The 15212-nt window shown below is 38.2% G+C and overlaps 1 protein-coding gene across 6 annotated transcripts in view; it reads right to left on the bottom strand.

Moving 5' to 3' along the window:
- The window catches only part of LOC135176049 (heparan sulfate glucosamine 3-O-sulfotransferase 1-like), a 95736-nt gene that overhangs the window by 22361 nt on the left and 58163 nt on the right, over positions 1–15212 (bottom strand). For 5 of the 6 annotated variants that reach the window (XM_064144655.1, XM_064144659.1, XM_064144658.1 and 2 more), the window contains exon 2: positions 11748–14582. The exons of the other annotated variant lie outside the window; for it this stretch is intronic. In XM_064144655.1, coding sequence (XP_064000725.1) covers positions 13534–14463 — 930 coding nt within the window. In that variant the 5' untranslated portion in view covers positions 14464–14582 and the 3' untranslated portion in view covers positions 11748–13533. Of the gene's footprint in view, positions 1–11747; positions 14583–15212 lie in introns of those variants that run through there. 6 annotated transcript variants of the gene reach the window in all.

Raw genomic sequence — 15212 nt, forward strand, 5'->3', positions numbered from 1 at the left:
TAGTGCAGATGCAGCTAATCATCTGGAAAGAGAAAGTGTGTTCTGAATCTCTCTTCAGCTTTGCCAGCTCCCATGTTTGAAGTTCAAGTGTCAAGGTAATTGCTCTTTATTTTTCCAAAATGTTTCAGCCATTGGAAATTTGGGAATGTATTAATTTATTTATTTTGTCTTATTATTTATTTAAAGAAAATGCCTATGCTTTCTGGTTGTAGAGCTGGAAAAGTATGACTATATTACACTAGAATAACTTGAAGTCTTAAAAATGGAAGGCAAAATCAAGCTGAAAAGTATAAAGAAATGTGATTTTTTTCCTTCAGCTCTGCATTTCTTTGGGACTGTTTTATTTTGCTAAGCCACCTGGGACAGCAGATGGTGCCACTGTAGTTTCAAACCTAGTTATTTTCTTGCCTCTTTTCACCTAGCATTATGTCTCACAAGTGCCTGGTTTGGTTCCTACACTGAAGTGTAAAGCACATTCTTATTTATTGAGAGTTTGAGAGCAAGATGGCCTGAGTTATTGCTAGCATAATCCATATCCAGTTGCAACTACAGAAGGAATGCAATCCATTTCTATGACTGAAGTAGATGATAAAAAGATGAGATTAGCTAAGGCAGAATCCCTGCAGATTTAATGTACGATGATTGGTTTTGGCAGGAGGTCTGAAGAAAGTGTTCTTTCCCTAGGCCTTTTGAATTATGATGAAGCACCGATCCTGCAGGCCAGCAGGTTGCACAGGCTGTGTGCTCTTAACTGACCAGAGGCTGTGAATCAAGGACCTGAAGCCACTGTTAACTGTATGGTGATGAAAATGAGATTAGCTCTGCTCAAATTCTCTGGTGATTATAGTGATGCATATTGTTGTGAAATGGAAGGCAGATGTGAGAAATTCCTGTAGTACATTGGGCAAATGCATAAATGATCCATTGCCTGCAGCTGGTTCACTAAGGTGTTGTGTGTTAGCATTGAGAGGAGAGCTTAGCAGAAGGGAGCCTGACTCTTCACAATGTTTTGCTATCTGTCTCAGCTGCCTAGTAGCCCAAAGTTTAAGGTTTTTCATGTTAATATTCAGAGTCCCAGGAGAATTGAATCCCAAGTGCATTCTGAGGTTCTGGTGCCCTGTATTCCATTTCAGTCTTGACGGGTAGGTGAGAGATACTTTGGGCCTGAGGGCTTTCTGAAATGGAATAAGCTGAGAGGATATCTTTCCCTCTGGAGAACTTGTGTGGAATGCTTTCTCTCCAGAGCTCATATGTGTCATACACTTAGTGTATTTAAAAATATACATTCTACCTATAAGCAGAAAGCTTTGTGCAATGATACTTTTAGCTGTAATTATTCCACTATTAGTAGTTATGTTTTCAATTAGCTGACAAAGGAAGAGAGACTGTGGAAACTTCCTGATCTTACTAAAGAACCATCACTCTTTGCCATGGACATTGCATATGAAAAAATATTAACTTGACTTTTTCAGCTTACTTCTCAGTGTTTTCTGATGATTTTTGAGAGCCTTGATTATTGAGAGCCTAATGCTCAATTAGTTTAAATTATAAGCTATTAAATACTTTGGTAAAAGATGGTTTTATGCTCTTCACTTGTACACAAAGGACAAGCTACTAAACATGCTGAGACCCTTTGCTAAAGGTATCTTTATTATTCTATTTGTATCTCATCTGCCTGTTAACAATGACAAGATTAATAAATCTGAATTCATGCTCCCATCCAGTGAAATTCTGACAGTTTTCCTTACCTCGACTAGAATAGAACTGTATCTGAGGTCCTACTGGAGACACAGGTAGTGTAAATAAAGTATGAGAACACAGCACATTCAAACCAGTGGCCGAGATCTGCAGCCTTAGCTGAAGCATAAGTTCTGTTATGGGTAGGAATTATTTCTAATGAAAGGCTAGAGAATGTCTCTCCCATTTGTTCTGTTTATTTTCATCTTCCTATCAGTAGGTACTGCAAGTGCCAAAACACTTATTCAGACTTTTCTATTGCTCTTACTTTCAGCGTTGTACCATACTATGTTTAAATTGATCAAATACAGTTTTACAAATGTTTTTTAAACTGTTACACTTAGAGCAATTATGTAAAGTCTGGGAGCTGATCTTGGCCAGTGTATGACACCGATGCATTTTGTAGGATTATTTATCAACTCTGTACCAAAAGGATACTGAAAGAGTTGGTGTTGTGTAGCAGCATATGATGACGTGCACTGAGTGTATGGCCTCTCTAAAGTATTCTCTACAATGCTGCCTATTGATAGTTCAAAAAGGCATCTGCTCAAACAGGTATTCTTTAGGAGAAACCACAAATGCCCTATCACGGCTAAGAAAAGACCCAGAAGTCAGCCCAAGGCCTTTGAGCAGCTGGATACGGAGGACACAATGTGAAAACGTCAACCATGTAACGTTTGGCAGTTGCTCTTGCCCAGCATATCACTATTTAAAAAAACAGAGCTGCATTGCCATTCCCTCATCTTCAAAAAAGATCTAAATGGACAGTTATGAAATGATCAGTGCACACAACTTTGAATCTGTAGTAATAAATTTAAAAAAGAATAAATAAATTGGGGAGTGTAGATAAAATACTTTGTAAAATGAATCAAAACTATTGAAAATTGTTCCTTAGTGTTGAAAATACTATATCTTCATTTTATGAACTGGTATCTTAATCAGCAATGAAGTTATGTTGGAAAGCATTAGAATATGTTTTGTCATTCAGGTTGGCTTTAGGCAGTTATACCTGGAAACATAATTACTAGGGTACTTTTTTATTTAAATATATTGGTCTCAAGCTCGTGATGAATGAATCTTCAATGTGGTTTTCTGACACCTTTCTCAATTGGATTAATCCAATATTAATTTATTTTAGGCATGCCAGACACATCATCCTATCACTAATAAGTTGAAATAGACAGCAGGAAATGCAGGTCTCTTCCTAACGTTGCCAGAATGCATCTCTGTGTGTATCCAGCAATCTGGGTGATGCGTTGACAGAATGAGGCCAGCGATGCAAATAAAAGAACTTTTCTCCCATCTCTCCTTGCAGTTTATTACTTGTCATTGACTAACTCACTAACTAGGATTTCTACAGACAAATCAAATTAAGAGAGGAAAAAAGTCTTTTATTAGCATTACTATGAAATCTTTAATTTGTGCATTAAATGATGCTTCAGAAATTAGAGTTATTTCATTTGGTTTATCAGTCACCTAAGCCTGAAGTAGCATTCTCTGCATATATACATTTCAGACTAAATCCTTATCTACAAATTAGGGTAGTTTTACTGGAGTCATTGTAGCTGACTGAAGTCACTGCCACTTTATATTAGTGGAGCTCATGAATCCAAATTCTTCTGTTACATACCAAATAAGTACTTATTTTTTAAAGTGGAAAGTGATTTTTTTAGCCCCTAACCTTCAGAATATATCCTCAATCATTCTGCTTGCTGTACTCTCTAGGATTAGCTATTTAGTCTTAATTGCTTGCAATTTTGTAGTCTGATTACAGAGACAAAAAAATATTTACTTTTGAAAGTCATAGTATATGCTTCAGCTTTTACTTCTCTTGTATCAGGAAAGGTCAATTTAAGATCAAAGCTCTATATTCTAGAGAATAGAATCTATTAATTAATAAATGGGGGGGCAGGGAAGCAACAAACAACACAGAAAACAATTTAGAGAGAAGCAAATCAAAAGCAGTGACTGTCAGTGAAGTCACATTTGTGAAATAAGCATCCTGGTCTTAAAGTGAGGTAACACAATCCACTTTCCTTAGAACACAAGGATGATCAGGGAGTCACTCAAGCATGTATAACTGTACCAAATACTTATTTGATGTAAAGGAGTCATGGACAAAGGGCCCTAACAAGATGAAAGCTCCTGTGCTTTCTTGCTTATTGTATCTAGCGGCAGATGCAACTTCAAGTACTAATTCTTTGCAGTTCCAATAGTATCATCTTGAACTCACAGAAGATATTGCACACAGTTATTTGGATGGCTGAAGCAGCCCTGACCTCTGCTTAACCTGGAACACACAATACTCAGGTACCCATTCGAAGTGACCTTAATTATATTTCATATGTCATTTCTTTCCGCTCATGCGGAAATGGAAGACTCATCTATTACTTGACCTAACATTTGTAGTTTTAATGCAAGTGATTAATATTGTGAGCTCTGCCCATAGAACATTAAAATCAGCTGCTATGAAAATATGTTTTGAGGGGATGGATGGGAAGGTAGGACAGAAGACACAAAAGAACTAAAGAGAGAGTGAGCGGTTTTCTAATGCTGCTAAAAATGTGGTAACTTCACAGTATCACAGTATCACCAAGGTTGGAAGAGACCTCACAGATCGTCAAGTCCAACCCTTTACCACAGAGCTCAAGGCTAGACCATGGCACCAAGTGCCACGTCCAACCTTGCCTTGAACTGCCCCAGGGACGGCGACTCCACCACCTCCCCGGGCAGCCCATTCCAGTGTCCAATGACTCTCTCAGTGAAGAACTTTCTCCTCACCTTGAGCCTAAATCTCCCCTGGCACAGCCTGAGGCTGTGTCCTCTCGTTCTGGTGCTGGCCACCTGAGAGAAGAGAGCAACCTCCCCCTGGCCACAACCACCCTTCAGGTAGTTGTAGAAAGCAATAAAGTCACCCCTGAGCCTCCTCTTCTCCAGGCTAAACAATCCCAGCTCCCTCAGCCTCTCCTCATAGGGCTTGTGCTCGAGGCCTCTCACCATCTGAATGGTTATTTCTTAGGACATTGAAACCAAAATATTTTTAACTCCTAAGATAAATTTGATCCTTCTAATTAAAAGTTTGATATTAAACAATAGGGAGGATGATTCTTCCTTCCTAAATTAAAGGAAATGAAACACAAAGTTTAATTTTTGAAAGTTACAAGCCGTAGTTTACTCTTCTGCTATGTTTACTGTATGTAAACAGACCCTGAGTGTATGACCCTACTTTCTTCCAGAGAATCTGTTCATTTGTTTTATTAGGGGTTCTTTTTTTGTATGGTTACTTGAAAAAATAAGTTAATTGCATAAATATTGTCTGTCTGCAAACACAGCATAGTCTCAAAGCTTACTTTCAATCTGAGGATACAATGCCCATTGTCTGCAAGGCAACGCCTAGTGCATAGCCTAAGATTCCGGTTTATAAATACAACTAACAGTAAATTACAGATAGCTCCTACTGTAACTGTTTTCCCTTCAAGTTTAGTATGCCTTCAGCAGGATCACCTTAGTGGACAGCTGTAGATCCTGCTTGTTGTGGTTTTTACACTGAATGTACTTTGCAAGCTACACATGATGGGTGTGTGTGCATGTAACTACAGCATATGTTGTTTACGAGCCATTAATCTTTCTTCACTCAAGGCAGCAATGCACCCCGTGCATTTTAAAGTGTTCCATCTGTGTCACTTGTCTTCACTTGTAGATTTGTAGCTCGGCAAAGTATAGAAACGGCATCACCAGTCTTCTAAGGACAACAACATTTTTCTGAGGTGACAGCCTTTGCCAATCAACAAGCATCCCACTGTATCTACTGCCACTAATTCTCCAGAAATTCAAAAGTGTCCACCTAATTTGCCTTCACAGCACTGCATTTCACCCAAAGACAGATATAATACATTCAACTTGTCCCACAGTTGTGGTGGAGGGTAGCAGAGCCCTCTTGAAAAACCCTTATCTATACAAAAAATTGTGGCTCAAAAGGCCTTCCATCGAGAAGTCAAAATATTGCTTTCATCTGCTTGCATGACGGCAGCCGCTGTCCCAGCGGCAGCTACAGCCTCTGGGAAGATTTCTCCCCCAGAAGGCAGAAACTGTAAACATAGGCTATTGTTTCGGGAAGAAGACCTTGGGGTTTTAGACATTGTGAGCACCCACGAACACCTGCTGGGGGCTGACCCCTGGGTGGTGCCACAGGTTGTTTTTGGTAAAAATTAGCCAATGTATGAATTAATTGTAACTTTGTACCAATCTGTAAAGTTCACGTAAATCTGCCTGAGTTGGCTAATACACCTCTTCTGGACACTATAAAAATGCTGCATTTGCCTTAATTCACCACCCTTTTCTGCCCTGCTCGCTCTCCTTCTGACTGGTACCCTTGCTTGCACACACACACGCATCGGCACAGACCAGCACTCGCTCGGCATTCGCAGCAACCAAGCTACAACCAGCTCGAGAGGGCATGGTTACAGACAGCGCTCCGATCCTCGCCAGCCCTCGGAGGCCAACGCCCAGATTGGCCTGGACCCGTGGGGGTTTGGACAGCGCGCTCTGATCCACGATATTTAGAACTTCTCAGAACGGAATCCGGACAGTGAGTAACTGACAAAACTTAATCCAAAAACTGAATAATCTCTCAAGTTTCAAGTGAACTCTCTCAAATCACAGACTCTCTTCATTTTAGTCATTCTGTATTTTAATTTGCACCCGCGGACAAAGAACTTATGTGGGATAGTTATAAATAAGTTTGGGGAAGGGGATGTGTGGCCGTTTGAGCTGATCCTCTAGCTCAGACATAGGGGAGAGATGAACATTCCAGGGATAGGCCACATAAATGGCAACAATAGATAAATTAATATAATTTAATTGGAGCATCAAGAACTTAACGTCTAGAAGCACAGTTTGTTCTGCCCCTTCTCCCGCTGGCTTCTGCTGCTGCAGCTTTGCCTATCTTCCCTGGCTGCTGTTTTGGCTGCTGTTTTGGCTACTGCTGCTTCGCCGCTTTCAAATTCGGCCTCACATTTCATTCCCCAAACCCAAACAAACTTTTCCCTCCACAACAACAGTACTGCAGTATTTTCCAATAAGCTGAAATACAGTGCTTTGAAAATGTGTATTTCTGGTAGGGGGTCTGGAACTAGATGTTCTTTAAGGTCCTTTCCAGTCCAAGCTATTCTGTGTATACCACTAATAAGCCTAATGATCGTAAAATAGATTCAGGCGTGCATAGCATCTAGATAAATCCCTGGAGCAGCATGATACTTAGCCCTGTGCATTGCCTTTTTGGAACAGCTGTAATTTTCATTTATAACAACTGTACTATATTATGTCAACAAATACTTAGCAGAAGGTTTTATTGCATTCTAGTTGCCCTTATTTTTCTCTTGTTACAAGTTTGGCTGATGCATTAATAATACAATGTTTGCAATGGATCATAATGTTCACATAAAAAGAGTTTAAAAATAAGAAAATCTTGGTCAGTCTGTGTATTAACAGGAATGGATTCTTCATTACCCATTTCCCTTTTGTTACTGCTCTCTGAATTAGAGCTGTAAATCATTGCTTTCACATAACATGCAGGAGATTAGCATTCTTCTAAATAAATGTGATGGTGTGAGTAGACATCACCATTGTTTTCATTTCACAGCCTGTAATCTAATTCTTCTAACCAAAATATTCTATCTAGGCTCAAACTAGCACAAGAACATCTATAACATAGTTGTATTATATAATGAAGATAGGGCAAATGCAAAGAGGTTGTTACACAATTACCAGTTCCTATATAAAAATGTTCTTCACTGCAAACTGTAATAAACAGCAGTATCTTAATTTTGGTATGATTACTCTACTTTTATTGTAGTGTGTCTCCAACCACCCACATACTTCAGAGGAACCAATAAAAAAGACAGAGGAACATCATTTGAGAGAAAAACTGTACTACTAGTAAAGAGTTTACACTACGTTTTTCCTTAAACACTTACTGAGAGGGTTTTTTTTTTAACAGAATTAAAAGACCATCCAACCTGTGTCAGAAAGTAGACTGCAGAGTACTTGTTCTGTGGGGTAATTCATGAGATATTGTATATTTTACATCACCTATATTTTACCAGGAAAGTGTGATTTATGTCAGTCTGTTAGTCTGGTTTTGATCTGTTGCATTTTCCCTAAGGACTAGTTTATTCTTTGCAGTTCCATTAGTATCTTGGCTTTCAATAATGTTTCAGGAATTGTGGTAAGCTCATGTCATTGTTAATTAACCTTGAAGACACAACAATTCCTCTATTTTCACAGAATGATACTACAGTAGTTTTATCCACTCTTGGTTCTAACTTCTGAATTCAATTTATAAAATAGCAAAACAATTCAGTAAGTCACATTGAAAGGTGAAATAATTTGTCATTAACTAAATATTGGGCATTAACTGTTGGTAATGACTAATGTGCTAGGCACATAACTACTGATTGTAATTCCAGTGTGTGTGTGTTGATTTCTATGATAAAATTCAAGCTTTTGAAGGAAATAAAGGATCAAATGATGGAATTCAAAGCAGAGAAAATTATAATCTACAGAAGTATAATCTTAAATGTTGCTTTCTCTGTGAGGAAATGTTATTGTGAGTATTGTTATTGTGCAGCTCTTACAGTGAAGCAAGGTCTTGGGGGTGGGTCTCTCTAAAAAAACCCAAACATACCACAAAAACTGTGCTCTTATAAAGCAAAGTAATAACCCCTAGTTTTGTTTTGGACACACAGACAAGAAATGATAGAGGTTATGACATTATTAAAACATTTGGCCAGCTCATGAAAGCGTCTGGATTAGCAAAAGCAATGTGCAAGCTGGAAGCAACCCAATCTTTAAATTTCTTTTTGTTGTGTTCTTTTAAGGTGTACAAAGACTGAAAACTCTCTATGCAGATGCACTTCACTACAACAGACTTCGATGCGTTTTGTAGGACTATCTATCAACTCAGTATCAAAAGGATGCTGAAAGTGTTGATGCTGTGTAGCAGCATATGATGATGTGCACTGAATGTATGGCCTCTCCAAAGTTCTTCACAACATTGCCTATGGATGGTCTGAAAAAGCATCTGCTCAGATATTCTTTAGGAGGAATCATAAATGCCCTATCATGGCTAAGAAAAGAACCTAGAAGTCAGCCCAAGGCCATTGAGCAGCTGGATACAGACGAAACAATATAAAAACATAACTCTCTTCCTGGTAAAACAATGGTGATGAGTGCAACAGAAGAACCTCAGCTTTTTTTCCTGTTGGTTAAGTACCTGGTTTTCGGCAAAAACTTAGCTGTTCAGTTTCCCAGTGCTTTTTTTAAACTGCAGGTAATACATAGAGTCTCTATTAAAAAAAAAAAAAAAAGAAAAATCATCTGGGTATTAAATGTGAGTGTACTGCTTATTGTGACAAAGGCTAAGCTGATCCAGTTACAGCTGTGGTTGTTTGATACTGCTAGTTCTCAGAAATATTAGATCAAAGCAACTAGAACCACAGCATTTTAACTAAAAAAGTAAAGAAACAGTATTTAAGGTGATAGCTTAATATATGCAGAATGCAAAATGACATTAAAGAGCTGCTCAAATCATTGTAAATTCTGCAGTAGGCTTACTCTTATTGTCTGTTTCAGATGCTCCCAACAAACTTTGAAAACACTGCACAACCTCTTCAGCAACCTTACCACATGGAATTTATTTCTGCAAACATTTCTTGAGTATCAGATAGTGAGATAAAAGTCCTTTAATGATCAGTTTGGAGAAGAATAGTTAATGGTGGAAACACATAAGTGATATTTGTAATGTCTTGAACTGAGAATTTCCTTGTTAATTCCAAACTTTGACTGGTTTTGATTTCCAAGTACCAATAACAGAGTACTATTTATTCCAGTATTAGTAAAGTATGGCTCAGTGGATCTTCTATTAAGCTGATCTGATCCCCCTCCTGAGGATGACAGAGGGACTTTTTGAAGACAGTAAGAATGGAGAAGCCAGAAATGCATGAGATAATACTTGCCAGACCATAAAATGAAAAACTGATTGAAACAATTTGTAGTGTTAAATGATAGTTTACTATATTGATTGAAGTCTATTATGCAATGGTTAAAACACAACTTGATATAAGAATCTTGATTTATGTAAAACCAAACTGAAAAAACCCACACATGCCTCATCCAAATTATGTTATGCATAGTATTTTTCTTCTGGTGTTAGTAAACACTAGAATTATCATTGAATTCATTCCATCAGGCCTGTCCTTCCCAAAATGGCTGAGCAAGTATGAAGAGTGCTAACAAATCAAGCAGATATATGCATCCTGGAATGTAAATTCCAGAAAGGGACCTGCATTTTCAAAGATGCATGCAGCTTCTGCCAACTGCTGTTCCTGCATTCAACTTATTTAAAGATTAGCTGTAAATTTCCAAGAGATAAGAGAAAGATTTGATGCCTACAAGCATAAATACAGAAAAACATTTGAAGTTGTTGTTTCTTCTTCTTCTGGAAGCTTATGAAATTGGATCTGACATACAGACGTGTGAACTCTTTAATTACTGGCAACTACCCGAAACCTTTGTTAAAGTGTATGTTGTTTTCAAATTAGCTTCTTGCAGAAACAAAGCAAACTAAACCCAACAACAACAAAACCACATGACCCCCAAAACCAAACACAAAAAAGCCCAACAAAAAAAAACCAAAACCAACTTTATTCAACACTATTAAATGTAATCATAATTTAAATGAAGAAAATTAAGAATATGGAAGGTTGTGAAATGTGTAAGAAATAGAAAGCAATGACACACACACACACCCCCCCCTCCAACAACCAAACAACAAAAAACCAAACAAACCTACAATCTGTAATAAACTGCTGAGGTACACACACTGCTGGAGAACACTGATGGTATTCTCTCAGAGCTCATTTATAATAAGCTGTTAATTAGAGAAGATGCCCTCATATCTTAATTCGTAGAGGCAGAGAAATGAGGTGGTAGGTTCTCAAAGCACCTGGGTTCTCAAACCCAGGTGCTTCAGTGGACCTTTTTCTTCCTTTTATTAGAGCAGAAGAGTGGAGATTCCTTACTGAAAGACACTTTGATTTTACTTGCTAGGACAATAGGTACAGGACACAGGTACAGTAAAGGAGGCTCCTGCTCCCTTTGCCATCAGGGACGATCTACTTGGGACACCTCACTGGTGGATGCAGCCTCTAAAGGCTCTAAAGGTTAGTAAAAGCTCCAAGGTTCCCTTCAGGGTCTCAAGCTGCACCATGGCAGGTTTAGGCTGGATGTTAGGAAGAAACTCTTCACAGAAAGAATGATTTGCATTGGAATGGGCTGCCTGGGGAGGTGGTGGAGTCCCCATCCCTGGAGATGTTTAAAAGGAGGCTGTAGGAGGCACTTAATGCCATGGCTTAGTTAATTAGAAAGTGCTGGGTGATAGGTTGGACTTGATGATCTCAAAGGTCTTTTCCAGCCTAGTTAGTTCTGTGATTCTGTTATTCTGTTACTTTCAATCCTGTTTCTGAAATGAGTGGACTGGAATGAGTTTTGTTCTTGACAGAGATTGCACTGGTCATGAAGAGCAGGCTAAGTTAAACACTATAGGGACTCTGGCTTTGAGGTTTTGTTACCAGACAAAAATGTTGTATCCACAAACTGTATAAAGTGTCAATCCTATATAGAATCACCTTGCTGATTCAGAGTTCAGTATTTTTCTGTAAACAGGGTGAAAGTCCACCATACATATCCTGTTGTTTGGCTGTTTTGGGAGAAACACATTTGTGTTTCCACACCTGATTCTGTCCAACCTTGTACTTCTAAGCAGTACCCGGATTTGACCAATATTAATGATTAAAAGCCACAGTATCAGAAGAAGTGGGAGAAGTAACAGTTTGGGTCAGCTGTAGAAATCAGAGGTGTAGTAAATAAACATACTTCAGAAAGATAACTTCCCAGATTAACCATGTTACCAAAAAATAAACACAATTTCTTCTCACACATACACATACAAGTAGTGGAAGAGATAAAGAATAAGATTTATTATATTAGCATTTTACATTTATTTAGGGAATAAATTAAAAACAAAACCAAAAAACAAACAAACAAAAAAACCCCCAAAACTATTTCCACAGAATCTGTCTGGGTATACTTCTGTCCAGCTTCAGTAGAGTACTGTTACCTGCCTAACAGCTAAGGAGCCCACTCACAAAGGATTACAAGCTGAAAACGCAGTGCTGCAATACATACCTTTTAGCCTGTGAAGTGGAAGACTTGAATCCCATGTCAGGACCACACACTCCACACAGAGGCTGAGACAGGCAGGACACAGATTCAGGCTCCTCGCTAGGGTTAGGTGGAGTTTGATGCTGTGATGTTCAGAGTGGGCCCACAGTTCTGTAGCTCACCAGTTTGCTGAGAAACTTGAAGAGGAGTGCATTTAATGAGTGCTTCTACTAGAGGGTGTACTAGAGGTTTTGGATTGCAAGGTTCAATGTCAAACAAGCACATCTGCAGCGCTATCTGGCACTACACTTGACATTTCAAGTTGAATTTCTTCTTTGGTATTGGCATATAATAAAAACATTTACACAAAAAGAGAGAGCAGAGCAGCATGATACTGTTCATCAAAAAAAATATTTAACAAAAATCCTAATGCAGGGCATAAATGGGAGTGGGTTTCATATGCAATCTGAATATGTTGTACTGGCTTATTGAACACTGTGACAGAGATACAGTATAAAAAGATGTTACACAGCATTAGATATGACAGAAGGAAAATAGTCCATGCTTTGGAAGACAAGCAAATCAATTATCTTCAAATAATAAAATAACCCCAGCAAAACAAAACAAACAACAAAGCAAGAATCATTGTGCCAATGGAGATATGTGAACTAAAGCCAGAAAAGTATTAGAACCACTAGTTGCAGAATACAAACATGATGATTAATATGGTAGTACTAGTTAAGAGCTTTTCCACTCAAGATTAAAGTGCCATAATTTGTATAGCCAAACATTTGTGCAGTTACTGATACTAATAAGTTTTTGCCTTTTTGTTTGTGTACAGAATAACAGTGTAAATTGAGGTTGCCTAGGGTATTCTAATTTCTTTACATTCAGAACGCTCATGTAAAGCTTCTTCAACCAGTTCACATTATTAGCTTTTTTTTTTTTTTCAAACCCAATACATTAAGAATGATTTAATACAAATGATATACAGACAGAGAGCCTCTACTTCACCTGTTCAAAATCACCGGTGAAATAGATTCCTTTTATTAGTAATTAAGACCTTCACTGTATTAGCAGAGGATGAATTATTTATTGGAGCCACTAGGTACGCCCCTATTTTAACATACAATTTAACATAGTGTAGGAAAAAGTCTAGAAATCAATGGCACTATCGTTGTGCGTGGTATAAAAAATACTAGCAACAACAAAAAATAAATACAGAACAGTTAGAGTAATACCATTTTGAATATTTACATTTTTTTACACTGGTAATGCAGTCATTTTTCCAGAACAGCACAAATTTTGTTACAGGTACATGTCTGAAACAGGTCAGCCAAAGTTAATGTATTTGCATGGTAATGAGAAAGAGCAGCATATGACAAATCAGTAATAACACAAATACGTGATAGTTATTTTTCCCAACATAAAGGGTACCATGAGCTAACAGATGTGCTATTCTGATGAAGCATAAAACCACTCTGTGAAGTTCCCTTAAGAGGCATCTTTACAGCTTAGAAAGATGTATCTGACAGTTTGTTTCAGGCCCTTTAAGAAACATTGATTGCAGATGCATTAATGCCAGTCAAAAGAATGATTAACCATCCTGTAAAATTTTGCATTGTGCTCTCTGAAGTATGAATAGAGTTGCTCTAAAACAGTATTGTTCACAAGAGGATGGGGACGCCCTTTGGATTCATGTAAACATCTCTCCCTTCCATCACTTCTAATGCAGTAGAATCCCTTGGTTTGGTTAAAATAAAAATTAGAAGACACAATTCGGGAAGGAAGATTAAGAAATCTTTCAACTTTTTGTAATTCAGGAAGAGGGTCCTTGATTAAAGTATTGCCATCGACTATGTGAATCTGGTCCAAACTGAAGTGCTTAAGCCACTTTTCCATATGAACATCATATAGACTTCTTTGAATAGCTTTGTATTTGGTATTAAGTGCTCCATTCTTAATAACAATATCTTCAAAAAGTTGAACAGGCTTGTGGCTTTCTACTCTGTTGTAATATACTTGAGTATAGTCAGATATAACTCTCTCAGTGGGATCCCTTAGAATGAGCAGCAGTTTAATGGAGCTGTTCATGTCATGAATTCTTTCTGGAGCCTGTGGTGATGTAAAATAGCCTGGTGTTTTCTCAATTGTAATTTGATTTCCATATGAAAATGGCATCAGACTTCTATACCAGTCAATTCCTTTCACATAATTTTCATCCCAGTCAAAGAAGTGGACTTCTGTAGCTGCTACCACAATATTAGGATGAATATCCAACATTTCCAGCAAAGCCCTTGTCCCTCCTTTACGAACTCCTATGATGATTGTCTGAGGTATTTGTCGACTTGTGCCAGGAGGTCTCACCTGTGCCGAATAGTGTTCACTTTTATTGCTGAGTAATCCTACCTGTGACTTCAGTGTTTCCAACAGTGCCCCATTCTCAACAGGAGCACCCTGAGCATGAGTCAGCAGAAGATAAGCTGACACCAGTAGGAAGGCCATGTGGAGAGGAATAATTAGTTCAAGATAATGTTATGCTTGACTAATGAAAGAATAAATAAGTCCCCTTTTGAGCTGTTCAGCAGAACCTGTGGTAAATGCACACCGAGTTTCCGAAGCATCTATAAAATAAAATTAAGACAAGTTAGTATTTCTAAACCCATCACCAGTTGGAAATTAAATTCACAGATCTAATCCATGATCACAATACAAAACATACCAAAGTTTTTCCCCTCTCCTGACTTTCAGAAAGGAAAAAAATCCAAATCATGTGGGTTTTCACCCCATAGGAGACCAATGATGGACACAATCCCGCAACAATTTCTATTTCCTCTGAGCATAACATTAGAATTTTATTGTACCTGATTTTAATTTCCTGACCATTACTTGCTTTCTTTGATTTCCCAAGTTCTCTTCCACATAAGCCATATGCTTCTCTTGCTGTGTATACCATCATACCCAAAATCTTAGAATCACACAATTACAGAATGTCAGGGGCTGGAAGGGAGCTCAAAAGATCATCCAGCCCAACCCCCTGCAGAGCAGGATCACCTATATCAGATCACACAGGAATGCATTCAGGTAAGTTTTGAATACCTCCAGAGAGGGAGACTCTGCAACTCCCCTGGGCAGCCTGTTCCAGTGTTCTGTCATCCTCAGAAGGAAAAAAAAAAACACCTCATGTTTACATGAAACTTCCTATGCCTCAAGTTCCACAGATTGTCCCTTGTACTGTCAGTGGGCATCACCGG

Source organism: Pogoniulus pusillus, chromosome 6, assembly GCF_015220805.1.
Source record: "Pogoniulus pusillus isolate bPogPus1 chromosome 6, bPogPus1.pri, whole genome shotgun sequence".
Taxonomy (NCBI): domain Eukaryota; kingdom Metazoa; phylum Chordata; class Aves; order Piciformes; family Lybiidae; genus Pogoniulus; species Pogoniulus pusillus.